This window comes from Gossypium raimondii, chromosome 7 (assembly GCF_025698545.1).
Source record: "Gossypium raimondii isolate GPD5lz chromosome 7, ASM2569854v1, whole genome shotgun sequence".
In the NCBI taxonomy this organism is placed as follows: Eukaryota; Viridiplantae; Streptophyta; class Magnoliopsida; order Malvales; family Malvaceae; genus Gossypium; species Gossypium raimondii.
In genome coordinates this window covers 17,034,522-17,048,020 of record NC_068571.1, presented here as the reverse complement: position 1 = coordinate 17,048,020, position 13,499 = coordinate 17,034,522, and the positions used below count along the sequence as shown (strand labels likewise).

The following is a 13,499-nucleotide window of genomic DNA, read 5'->3' as shown; positions in this document are numbered from 1 at the left end:
TATTTCACAAAGGATTTCCTATCATTCTTAGGCTAAAAAAAACAAGAATGTTTTGAACATTACTCTGAATAAGCTCTAAAGACTACAGGTATTTCTTCCGCAGTCCAATTGTTTAGCTCACTCCCCGGTTCGTAAGGACAAATCTCCAACAAGTTCATTCTTTCAATTGTCTCTGTAGCATTGATGTGAACATTTTCCAAAATTTCTTCAATGCTTTCCTTTCTGGACATCCCTTGCTCAGGGTAAATAAACCCACCCGACACAAAGGATTTAGATATGTGGGGGAAGGTCAAAGGCTCCCACTTGACTTCCTCTCCACTCAAACGTGCCCTTCTTCTCTCTTGTCTTTTCTCTGCTTCTTTCTTCTTCTACTTCATGTCTGGCTTGTATCCTAAGCCAAAACTATCAAACTTTTCCTTCAGCATCGGTGCTTCAATCTTTCCTTGAAGATATTTTCCCAATCCTTTCCTAGGTGAAGCTCCTCTTCCAATCATCAATCGTAACCCCATCTCTATGGTCCTGGATATTTTTGGTACTGGAATTCTGCTTCTTTCAGTAATAAACATTGTGTTCACAAATTCTAATGACCGAAAAGAACATTCCTCTGCCTCATCGTTAATTTCCATATAAGGTGCATTACCAGTTACTATTGCGATGATATCTTCCTCCGCATTTATTGTTATCAATCGTCCCTCTGATACTAACTTCACCTTCTAATGTAGCGATGAAGGTACTACCCCGACTGAATGTATCCACGGTCTCCCTAATAAACAGTTGTAGGAAGGCTTAATATCCATTATCAGGAAGTCCATCTCATAAGTGGTTGAGCCAATCATTAACGGTACTTCAATTCTCTCCATAACCCTCCTTTCGGTTCCATCAAATGCCCTGACTATGCTCTGGCATGCTTTCATGTGTGAACTGTCCACCGGTAACCGATTGAGAGTAGATAAAGGCAATACGTTTAGTGCAAATCCATTATCGACCAAGACCCCTGGCAGTGTGTACCCCTTGCATCAGGTAGTAATGTGCAAAGCCTTAGTAGAACCTCTACCGCCAGACGGTATTTCGTCATCATTGAAGAAGATAAAATTGCCAGCACTTATATTGTTGACCAACCGATCTAGCTTGCTTACTGAGATATCATCAGTCACATATGTTTCATTTAGAACTTTCATCAGTGCACTTCGATGTACTTTTGAACTTTGGAGCAAAGCTAATATAGAAATGCGGGCCAGCTGTTTGTGCAATTGCTCCACAACACTGTATTCGCTGTGTTTCAAAAACTCCTTTGCCTCCTCTTCTTTTATTGGTTCATTAACCAATGGCTCAATTTCCACTGCCTTCCCTTTCCTCTATTCTTTCCTCCAATTCTCTTCTTTTGGCGATTCTGCTTGAGCGTCATATCGCTTCCCATTGTGAGTATAAGAACCCCTTTCCTGATATTCTTTTACCATATTGCCCTCAACTTCTTTTCCTGGGATTGTCACATTGCATCCATAATTCCACGGAACCATTTTATCATCCTTATATGTGAAACCTGACGGTTTAATGATTACAATTTTTGGTGTTACCTGAACCCTGGCCTCATTACTCTTAGGGCGTGTGATAATGACTACAGAATGATTTATTTTTAGAGTCCCTATTCCTGACTCCGTCGTGCATATGCTCCTCCTTTCTTCCACATCTTCATAGAACCTCATCTCCTTGTTATCCATCATGCTTTGAACCAAAGCCCTAAATCCTTCACATTCTTAGATTTCGTGTCCTGTTTTATGGTGGAATTCACAATAATTTCTAATACAGCTTTTTAGATATGGGGGTTGTAGAGGATTCAAGTAACGAGGAGCAACAACATGTGTATTAAATAAATTCTAATACAGCTTTTTATATTTCATTGGAATGGGCGTGAACTGGGGCTTCTCAGTATTTTGCCTCATTCCTGATTCTTGTTTCGATGAGCCTTGTTGATTAGCAACCATCTTCCTTGGTTGATTCACTGTAATTGATTTACTGTATACGTTCACATTGTTTACTTCACTTTCTCTTTTCTTTGGAGCTGACCTTCGATTATTCTCCCCACCGTCTATTTTTTCGCTTTTAATAGCATGTTCAATCCTTTCCCCATTCATGATTATATCCGAGAAACTCTTTGAGGCACTTCCTAACATGTGCGTGATAAATGGCACCATCAATGTGCTGATGAAAAGCACCGTCATTTCTTTTTCCAAAAGTGGTGGTTGAACTTGAACTGCAATCTCTCTCCACCTCTATGCATACTGTCTGAAACTTTCATTTGATTTCTTTTCCAAATTCTGCAAAGTGATTCTATCAAGCGTTATTTCGGATACATGACTGTACTGTCTCATAAAAGCCTGCGCCAAATCCCTCCAAGTGCCAATTTTGGTTCGGCTCAACTGGTTATACCATTTAGATGCTGCCCCAATGAGGCTATCCTGAAAACAATGTATTAATAGCTGATCATTGTTAATGTACCCAGTCATTCTCCTACAGAACATTATAATATGGGCTTCAGGGCAACTGGTCCCATTATATTTCTCAAATTCTAGCATCTTGAACTTATAAGGGAGCATTAAATCCGGGACCAGAATCAGATCTTTTGCATCTATTCCATGATAACTTTCAATGTTTTCTATTGCCTTAAACTTCCCTTCAACCCATTTCCATTTCTCCTCAAACTGTTTCGGTAATTCTTCCTTTACTTTATCCTTCTCAGCTATTTCGTCGAAATTCGGGACAGCAAGATTTACCGGGTTCTCACCAGGGTTAGAGCCTGATCTGGCTTGGAAGTTCGTCAGTATTGGAATATCAGTTTGAAACCGCTGAGGCTTTATTGAAACCGAGGATCTACGCGGATGCACCTCAGTCTGAACCTGCACATGCGGAGGAGTAAAGCCTAGAGGATAGGTGGGTCCATCCTTGTCTCTTCTTCATCATTAATCATAGAACCTTTCCCTTTATTTACTCCTTTAGTCAGTAATTGCGTCAGCTCAGCCATCATGTCCTTTTGAGACTCTAGCATCCTTTCTGTCATGTCATGTTGAATTTTTTCAAATTGCTCCTTCATTTGCATCTGTAACTGATTCTGCATTTCTTTCTGAAGTCTCTCAAACTTTTCTAATCTTTGATCCATAATTTTTGACTTTGCATGGGTACCGTAGTGGTGCTTGGTTGATGAGTTTTTGTTGGTGTCCAGGTTAACTGAGGCATAATTTTAACCAATTAAAACACTTTTTAATAATCTTGAATGCATATGATGTCATGTAATGAAAATGTATGGAATGAATGCAGAAAGGTTTCGATTCTAATCCAATTTCTTTTAGAAAACTTTATTGATAAACAAAATTCTTTACATAAAATGGATTACAAATATGGTTTTGCCTTAATGCTCAAAGTTTTAACTTCCTTTAACAATGAAGTTAACTCCTGACCCCGATCTGATTCCAGCTCATACTTTGTGCTTAAAACGTCAGCTTGAATTGCCATTGTTTGTAAATGATTTGCTACTTCACGAATCTGAGACACGGCCTTGCCTATAATGTAATCTCTGTTCTGGATTTGATTCTGCGAGTGATAAAGTTGTTCCCTCCAACGCTCTTCCTTTCCCTCCAAGAATACAATCCGTTGTCCACAGCCTTGTAATGCGTACTCCAATTCTTCCATCCTCTTTTTCATTTCCTCAATCTTGCACAGACTTGCCTTTAATTCTACCACAGAATTACGACTTCTATACAACGCAAGTGACCTCTCGAGTTCTGCTATTCTATTTTTCAGTTCTGCTTGATGGTTTTGAGTTTCTAACATCTGTCGTGCTAAAGTCTCTTTCTGTACTTGTGTTTCTTGAAACTTTTTTCCCACCGGTCGGCTTTGCTTCTTTCTTCCTAGATCTCCTGTCGCCACTGCTCCGCAGTCTTTCCTAGCCCAGCAGTTCTCCTCGATAGTCGTAACTTCTTGTAATCCGTCTTTAGACTATCTAGGTCATCCTCTGCTTTATTCTTCCCCTTTCTTAATTTTTCAGCCTCTAATTTTTGAACATCAGCATCTAACCTTAAATGCATATTTTCCTCTTCCAACTGTTCTATCTTCTTTTCAAGCTCTAAATTCTTTTTTTCGAAATCTTGCTTTATAATTTCCAACTCCGATGGGATCACTTGTAAGTACTCTTTTGTTGGTCGAACACCCTCTGAGTTTGACTCCGGAATATTATCATTAACTCTCTTGCTTCGCCACTCACTATACTCAAGCGTCGTCATTGAGCCCACAGATAACCTTTTCATCCTATGAGCCTGATTCCATGCTTGAGAAATTTCTTTTACCTTCTTCTTGTAATTATCTCCTCGATACAAGAACTCACACTAAGCTAAACCATGCGTTGCCGGCACAAACTATCTTGAACCATATTGCCTCAGTACAAGCAAATGTGCATATCCAACGACTCCCAAAATTCCAAGCAACGGAACCCAATCAAAGCTCCCGCATCTGTACAGAATTCTGTCAGGAATCAGCCAAGGAGCTCTCCACTCAACATCTTCCTCTTGAAGATTTTGGAGAATTGCCGTCCAATTCTCTTCTGATATGTCGTCCCTTCTTGGCATAGCCACTATCTCTTTTAACGGAGAGTAATGTTAAGAGAAAACCCGGTATGAAATCTTGTCGACCTTTCAGAAATGACTATGAAACCAAGCTAGTAGCAACTGTGCACAACCTATAAATCTGCCCTCGCCAGCTCGCCTGCATGCATTCAAAGATCTAAATGTTTTAGCCAAAAAGATCTGCAACTGCCTCATCAACATGCCCTAGTGCTCTAGGGAAGATCACCAACCCGTAAATACTCAAACAAACACATCTACTTTCTTTTTCATATTTGGATGTGCTAGAATCAAATCTCGCAAATTCCTCCATGGGATACATTTACACTCACCCTTCTCATTGATCCTGGCTGTGATCCATTGCTCACTCATTCCCGTAATATTCAATAATTTCTTCCAAAGTGCTAGGACATATGCGGCTCTGGAATACGCTTTATCGACCTGAAGCCTTGGGTAATGCAGTAAAGTTGTATATTCCTCCACTGTAGGCACCAAATCTACGTTCCCAAAAGTAAAACAGCTATATGCAAGATTCCAATATTGAGTAAAGACTCGAAACAAATGTTCATCTACCTTGATGTCAAATAGGTACTACAAGTCCCCATAATTAGAGTAGAAAAACTACTTGGTCTCATCATTCCACCGATCCCATATCTCCCTTAACTCTTGAAGGTTATTCTACGTCACACTAATACGAGTGTAGTCCCACAACTCTGACACATATCCCTTAGCTAAATTGTCTCCTTTCTCTAATTACCTTTTCTCTGACCATATACGGACAATGGCATTGTCTTCCACTTTATCAAGAAATTCGTTTGCCATGAAAATTTTCTAATTTAGTAACTGAATTTGAATCGACACTCTTTGAAATATGCAGTGACATGCAAAAACATCAACAAAATACAAGTCAGTACAACAAAAACAAAATTCAAAGCAAGTATAAGAAACACAAACACCTATCTGGGCAATAACTACAGATTGGAATAATTCTAACTAGGTTGAGCTCCTAAGTCCACTATATGGAGTTTGGTTTTAAAGTTAAGGTACCTGAACAAGCAGATTCCTCGATCTTCACCCATTATAGGCTCATACAGACCGAGTTCAGTTCAGGGGAATACATTTCCCTATGGCTGCAAGGAGATGAAAATCTCACGAAGACATAGGTACGGATGTATTCCGAAAGTGATCCACTATCCTGCACGGAGGCGAAAACCTCACGAAGGAGTAGTTTCTCACTCCCACTTAAAAGGGTAAGACTAAACAGTCTTTATGCAATATGATGCTAAGGTATAACAGCGCAATTTACAATGATCATACCAATAAACGCAAAGAGAAGATCGTAAAATTTTTTTAAAACCCAATTTTAATTTTCGACAATAAGACAAAACAATCAATTTTACGGCTTGACTCTCTATCCTCTCCAGTGGAGTCGCCAAGCTGTCGAAACCATTTTTTTTGAAAATCAGGGATTGATTTTGAAAATAAAATAGGAGTCGCCACCGATCTTTTGTTGAGGTGTGATCTGATCACCTTGAAAATAACTTTAGGTCTGCGAATTTTGAGAAAACAAGTTTGGGAGTCGGTTACGTACGAGGAAGGGTTAGCACCCTCGTAACGCCCAAAATTGGTACCAAATTGATTGTTTTATGTCTTAGGGTGAAATTTTTTGAAAATATTTTTTTTTAAAAATACGATCCTTTTAAAATTTAAATTTGAATAAACCAAATTGAATAACAAGACGTACTTATTTTGAATAAACAAATTGCCACATTCAGTAAGTTAGAGTACAACAATTCAATCATCAAAATTAAGTACGTTCCCCTTTTTTTTTTAAAAATGAGTTTAAAGAAGGTTATTTGATTATTTAAGTCAATCGAGAAATCAGAATCCAGTGAGTTAGGGTTCAATATCTTGAAATTCTTAAACCTCAAATATTGCCTTTTATTTTTTAAAATCGAGATAACAAAATGCCACATCCAGTAAGTTAGGATCCAACATTTTGTAATCTTAAGAGCTTTATTTTAATAACGGTATGGTTTTAATAAAATGGAAACTTGATAATATAAATCCATCGAAGAGAATTGAAGCCCAGTAAGTTAGGGCACAATTCTCTCGAGAATTATTAAACACCAAGCCCTTTTTTGGAGTTTTGAAATAGAACGATTATAATGTTTTAATGGAATGCAATTCTTACAAAAAATATAATTGAATAACAATATCTGAAGCGAATGATGAATAATAAGTTAATTCTACAATTTGGAGCAACCACATATATAATACATCGACATTAATAATCAAATAAACTAGTAAACAATCTTACAAATAACAAAATGAGAACAATTAATACAAAAAAATTTAATCACAAGTAAACCAATCAACATAATCGACATGAGTAACAATTTTAAAGCGTAGAATAAAATTTTAGAAATTACAAGTTACAATTCATTTTATACACATATATATTAAAATAATTCCATATCATGAAAATCTAAAATGATGCCAATGAATTTAGAACATATTAAAAATAATTTAAGAGGGTAAAGTATTATATTTTAGAAATCATATCAATAATAATTTTGAAAAATATTAAGCCAATATTACAATACTTTTAAAAACAATGAATTGGTATAAAACTTGATTTTTAAAACTTTTGAAATCAAAATTAAATATGCAAAGCATTTTTTTGAAATTGAGAACAATAATCAACAAATTTCAAATTGAGACTTAAATAAAATTTGAATGATGAAAATTAGAACAAAATTAAAATGCAATTGACTCAAAATATTGGTGTATAATGAATACAAAATTAACAAAAAAGTAATAATTTATTACATTTTGAACTATAATAATAAATTTAAACACTATTAAAAATAAATATCACAAATAATATTAAATATTACAATATACGAAAGTAGGATTTAATTAATTAAAAATATTTTGGAATTTAAAAAAAAGAAAACTGAATTTGTATTAAATCGAAATCGGTTTCAACATTGAAGGACTAAACTAGTAATTAAACGCAAGCATTAAAATAATTACAATCAACCACATAAAACGGTACCGTTTCAAGTTGGACCTGAATGAAAACAAGTTAAATGCACCGTACAAATTACAAACAATTAGAGAAATCAAATTGTAATCATAGTAAACACACAGGGACCTATTTAGCAAATAGACCAATTAGTCCAACATGCGCGGATCCTACCCGGGTCGGGTCACCGCCTGGGTCTGGTCGTCAAACGACGCCGTTTTGAAGCTATTATGTTAGCAGCAAACGGCGACGTTTTAGTCCTGTGTTTGAAAAACTAAAAACCCTAAACGTTTTCATTTCAGAGAACCGAAAGAGAACTAATGTTCTCTGCGCCGTTCTGCGCACTGAGGGGGCTCAAGTGATCTCCGATCCAGACCTGTTCCTTGATGGAAACGAAGGAGGCCCGAATCTTGTCACAAGGTACCTTTCTCCCCTTCTTGCTGCTATTTCTATCTTTAATGAAAATCAGTAGATGCCTAAACGAAAAAAGAAACTAAATATGAATGGAAAGAAGAAAAGAAAATCGGAAATCACATTTTTGATATCTTTTGTATTTTTTTTGAATGCGTAATCCGTTTACAGTGTTTGAATGGCTTTCTTATAGCCCGATTTTTAGAAAATAAGAAACAAAATAAAATAAATACAAGGTTCACCCTTATTCTATTTTTTTTATTGGCTGCTGCCTGCGTGTGTTTTTGCAGGTATTCGGCCAGCCTGGTTGTACGGAGGTGGCCGTACGGATGCGTGCGTGGCTGGGAGGCATGGTGGTACACGCGCGAGAGGAGCCTGACTTGCCTGCGGCGCAAATCTTTCCAAAAACCCTAGGGTTTCTGGATGTTTCAAGCAAATGGGCCACTTCGAGTTGGGATTGGGTTTGGTGTTGGGTTACTCGGGTTTGGGTATTTGGCTTGCTATCGGGTTTGGAAAATGTATTTTGGGTTTGGGTAATGGGTTAATTGTTAGGCTATTATAACTAGACTGATATTATTGGACTTTTAATTTTTATTTGGCTTTATATTTTTTTAATGTTTGTGGGCCGAGCAAGTTTGGGTTATTACATCTAAAGTTTGCATATTTCCAATAAGCCTATTGTTGGTTATGCATATATTTCATCATATCCATCATAATTGGCAGTTCTGATTTCTTTATAGTATTTGAAGAAGTGGGCCGAGGAATATTCAACTCAAGATCAACACTTGGTTCCACTGGCTCATCAGCATTCAGCTCCTCTCTTGATTCAGAGACCTCCAGTTCCTTTATCGGTTCTTCCTTAGATTTTGCTTCTTCTGTCTCAGTGACTGAGTTAGCCTCAGTTTTGAATTTGTTCAATAACTTATCAATTTCTGGTTTTTTTGGTTCACTTAGTTCATTTGGATTTAGTTCATGGACATTCTCCACTAACCTTTCAAGATCATGGGCTATGATCCAACCTTTAACATACGGGCCTTCAGGTCTCCTTTTGTTTTAACTTGGGCCCTTAGGCAAAGTGAAGTTATCAATGATGGAAAGTAAGCACTTACAGTCTTCTTTCTAGCACAATCATGGATTTCCTTGAGAATGATCTTCTTAACATTGATAGACCTTTCTGTCATAATTGTGTACAATAAAAGTATTCATTTTATTGAGATGGTAGAACTGTGTGAGATAGACATGAAACTATATCGAGAAAAGTAGAACCATAACTTAGCCAATGACTTTGAATATTCCCTTTGGAAATAATGACTACCATACATCCTTATAATCCATTGGGATCCCAGATTTGTCACGACATTAAGCGCTTGTTGAAGAAAATCCCAATTTATATTTGTCATCATGGCAAAGTACTCATCTTCTTCAACATCAGGTAGATTAAACAAATCATTAATGGATTTAAAAGTTAGGGGTACCTTTTTCTTGCAAACAAGAACTTCAGTAGCATTCGACTTACTCAAATTTGCATAGAACTCTCGAACTAACTCTTCTTTAGGCAATGATCGTGTATTGAAAAAATAATTTCAATTGAGGGAATCAATTGTCTTTTGAATCGGCAAAGGTACAACCATTTTATCATTACTTTCCAAGTTGAAACCTTTTTTTTGTCATCATAGGTTGACTTTAGAAGATGGAATCAAACCTTTCTTTTACTTCCTCATCTTGAATCACAATGAGATTTTCAGCAGAGGTATTGGAAGATCTAGTTCTTTTACGAGACATGGGGATTTTTCCCGAAATATAGGTAGAATTTTGACAAAAGGAAAGGAGAAGAATTGGCAATGGATGGAACAAGGTGTTTGCACAGGTGATCGACTTACGGTGGTGCGAAGCTTGTGACGGTGATAGGATGCGGCAGTGATAGGGTTGTTCTGGCAAAAAGCTTGCAGCGACAACGCTAGGGTTTTGCGACAAGGAAATGATTTTGGGGAGAAATTTTGGGATTTAGGCCGACGGCTAAGAGGAAAAAAAATGAGTGGCTAGGGTTTAAGCTAAGTACTTGAAGGGTTGTGAAAATTATGGTGGTGGAGAGGGATTTATATAGTGATGAATTAAGGAAAACTTATAGCAAAATTTTAGCTACTTAAGGTGACTTGGGCGACAAGTAAATATGGAAGGAAAAACTGGTGGAAAAATTAGGGTTTTAGGGAACCCTTATGGATGACAATCAATGGGTAAATTTCTCCTCTTTTCTGTTCAGGCCTTAAGCCCAAATTGTATTTACAAATTAGACTGCTTAAAAATAAATAAACGAATTAGTACTTGGGCCAATTTGACCCCCTTTATTAAACATAAACCAATTTAATTTAATTTAAAATTAAAGGAAAAGATAAAAATGTAAAATAAATGTAAAACTAAAAATAAAAATTTTAAAATTAATTAGAAATTTTCTTCTTAAAAAATTACATTAAATTAATTCCCCGGAAAGGTTGGAAAGGTCACAACGTTCCCACTTAAGTCTCAATCTTCTTAGACAGAATTAATTAAATGTACTAATTTAATAAAATAATTTCTAACTTTTTACTAAAAGGTAGGTTTATGAAAAGTTAAGGGTCTAATAATTTGAACGAGGATTTAATTCGCTCAACTTCACCATCCCAATAGTGCTTGAGACATTGACCATTAACTTTAAACGTACCTCCATAGTTGTCGTACAATTCTACAGCTCCATATGGATAAACTTTATGGATAGTATAAGGTCCCTTCCATCAGGACTTGAGTTTTCTAGGAAATAACCTTAGCCTTGAATTAAACAAAAACACTTTCTGGCCTTCTTTGAATTCACAAGGTTGTATATGATTATCATGTTATCTGTTATATTTTTCTTTACACATCTTGGCATTTTCGTATGAAAATAACCTCAACTCTTCCAACTCATCAAGTTGTAACATCCTTCTCTCATCAGCTTGCTTAAGATCCAAATTTAATTATTTCAAATCCCAATAAGATTTATTCTCCAATTCAAGTGGAAAATGACATGCCTTTACAAAAACTAATCGATAGGAAGTCATTCCTAACGACGTCTTAAAAGCAGTTCGAGAGGTTCATAGAGCATCATCGAGCCTTTGAGACCAATCTTTTCTGTTAGGGAATACCACCCTCTCCAGAATGCCTTTGATTTCTCGATTTACCCTTTCAACTTGCCCATTTGATTGTGGGTTATAAGCAGTAGCAATCTTATGCTTTACATCATACTTGCCAAGCAACCACTTAAGCCACTTATTTACAAAGTGAGATCCTTCATCGCTAATTATATCTCTAGGAGCCCCAAACCGTGTAAACACATCCTTACGTAGGAATCACATGACTACCTTAGCACCATTTGTTGGGTAAGCCTCAGCTTCAACCCACTTGGATACATAGTCCACAACTACAAAAATATATTTATTACAATATGAAGAAGGAAACTAGCCTAGAAAATCAATGCCCTATAGGTCGAATAGTTCAACCTCTAAAATATTTTTTAAGGGCATCCCGTTCCTTCTTTATATGTTTCCGGTTCTTTGGCATCTATCACAATTTTTCACATATGCATACACATTTTAAACACTGTATGTAACACCTCTAACCCATATCCGTCGCTAGAATAGGGTTACGGGAATGCTACAAGTTAACTGAAATGAACAGGGACAATAGAACCCTTAAGGAGTAATTTGAAACAAATCAGAAAGTTCAAGGAAAAACTAAAAAAATTCAAAGCAGGGGTCACACGGCTGTGTGACAGAGCCCAGGTAGCCAGGCTCTAGATATGGCCGTGTGGTCATTCCCCACGCCCGTACCTGAGCTCACACGCCCATGTATATAGGTCGTGTAACTCACTGACTTAGATCACAAGGCTATGTGTTAGCCCGTGTGTATACTACACTTAAGATTATAATTTCAGACGTCCATGTAATGAGACCGTTTGCACCAAAATGAACCCTAAACATCAAGTTTACCATTTCAAGCTTCCTTAGACACCAAGTAACGCATTAACTAGTTATTATACCTATTCAAATTATCATTAAACCTACTCAAATCATGTCAAATCAATCATTTTAAGTGTCTAACCAAATGTACCCTCATTGGTACCATAATTATACATAAATGTACAATGAAATAAATCATTAACCATTTAAACATAAAATCTTGTCATTTTAAGCTAATTACCTAACCTTATACTAGATAATTTGAGAACAACATGTACCATAAGTTGTTCTTAACTAGATTACCGAAAAACATAACCACAACTTCACAAATTACACTTGCATTTATCACCATACCTAGTAACCATGTAATTATCATCAGATTACAATCAAAGATTAACTCGGTACATACTTCACCTATTTACATATCAAACAAGGTCATTAACATAACAACCTATTACATGCCATATAATCCCAAATAAACGTTCAAAATCTACTGAAATCGGATGGATAGTGTGACTTGAGTGCTGATCTGGTCTTCTATCCCACGAAAAGATATCTACAAGAAAATGCAAATCACACAAGTAAGCTTATTGAATCTTAGTAAGTTCGACGGACAGAAACAATGAATCTTACCAAAATAAACATAACAATTTAATCAAATACAAGTCCACAACTAATGTTTCCTGTCATCCACAATTTCAATCCAGTGAATTACATAGCTCAATTCAATTCTCAAATATTAATTTCCGAAAAGCATACATGTCCACAGCGAAATCACTTCAGGATATCAAGTACAAAACATGCCATTCAATGTCTTTAAACAAGTAATTAATCCAATAATTACAACCTGATGAATGACTTACAGATACGAGTACACAAGTAGTCCAACCGAAAAACACCAAGCGCTAATAAGAGTTAATCCAACCGATAACTCATCTCGGCACTAAATGCTTAGCCTTTAAGCCAACATCCCTCCAAAACATACCTCGGCACTAAGTGCCAACTCGAGTGCTTTACATCCGCCCCCGGTAACACACTAGAATCAGGGAGTAATACGCGATGGTTCGTAACAAATTTTGAACCTCGGTATACTCAAGATAAATGTATAAATCACACTGCATCAATGTCCTCTCCAACCCCATATAACACTCTATCATTAAGTTGTACACGATCACGCGTTTATCCGACCCAAACATCTTAATTCAGTAACAATTTCCCAAACAGTTTTACATTATGAAAATAACGTTTAACATCTAAAATTCTATATCATGTCATTATATAATTCATATAGATGTTAAATTACAAGCCGAACGAACTTACCTGGATTGAATTGTAATAACTGTAAAAGTTTAGGGGCTATTCTGTAGTTTTCCTTTTTCCACGTAAATCAACAGGGTCTTGATCTAAAAATGTAAAATTTCCTTTTATTAGCTTGTTTTTCAAATGCTAATTGATTCTGAAATTTTTACACTATTTTTT

At 36.3% G+C, this 13,499-nt stretch overlaps 1 protein-coding gene across 1 annotated transcript; it reads right to left on the bottom strand.

The window, feature by feature from the left end:
• Positions 1–3,902: 3,902 nt before the first annotated feature.
• On the bottom strand, positions 3,903–4,274 carry LOC105763536 (tropomyosin-like). The gene has a single exon (XM_012581778.1). The coding sequence runs from the start codon at positions 4,272–4,274 to the stop codon at positions 3,903–3,905; it is 372 nt and encodes a 123-aa protein (XP_012437232.1).
• Positions 4,275–13,499: the final 9,225 nt, after the last annotated feature.

Excerpts from the sequence above, each read along its gene's own strand:
- LOC105763536 (XM_012581778.1), bottom strand. The coding sequence starts at position 4,274 with ATGACGACGCTTGAGTATAGTGAGTGGCGAAGCAAGAGAGTTAATGAT.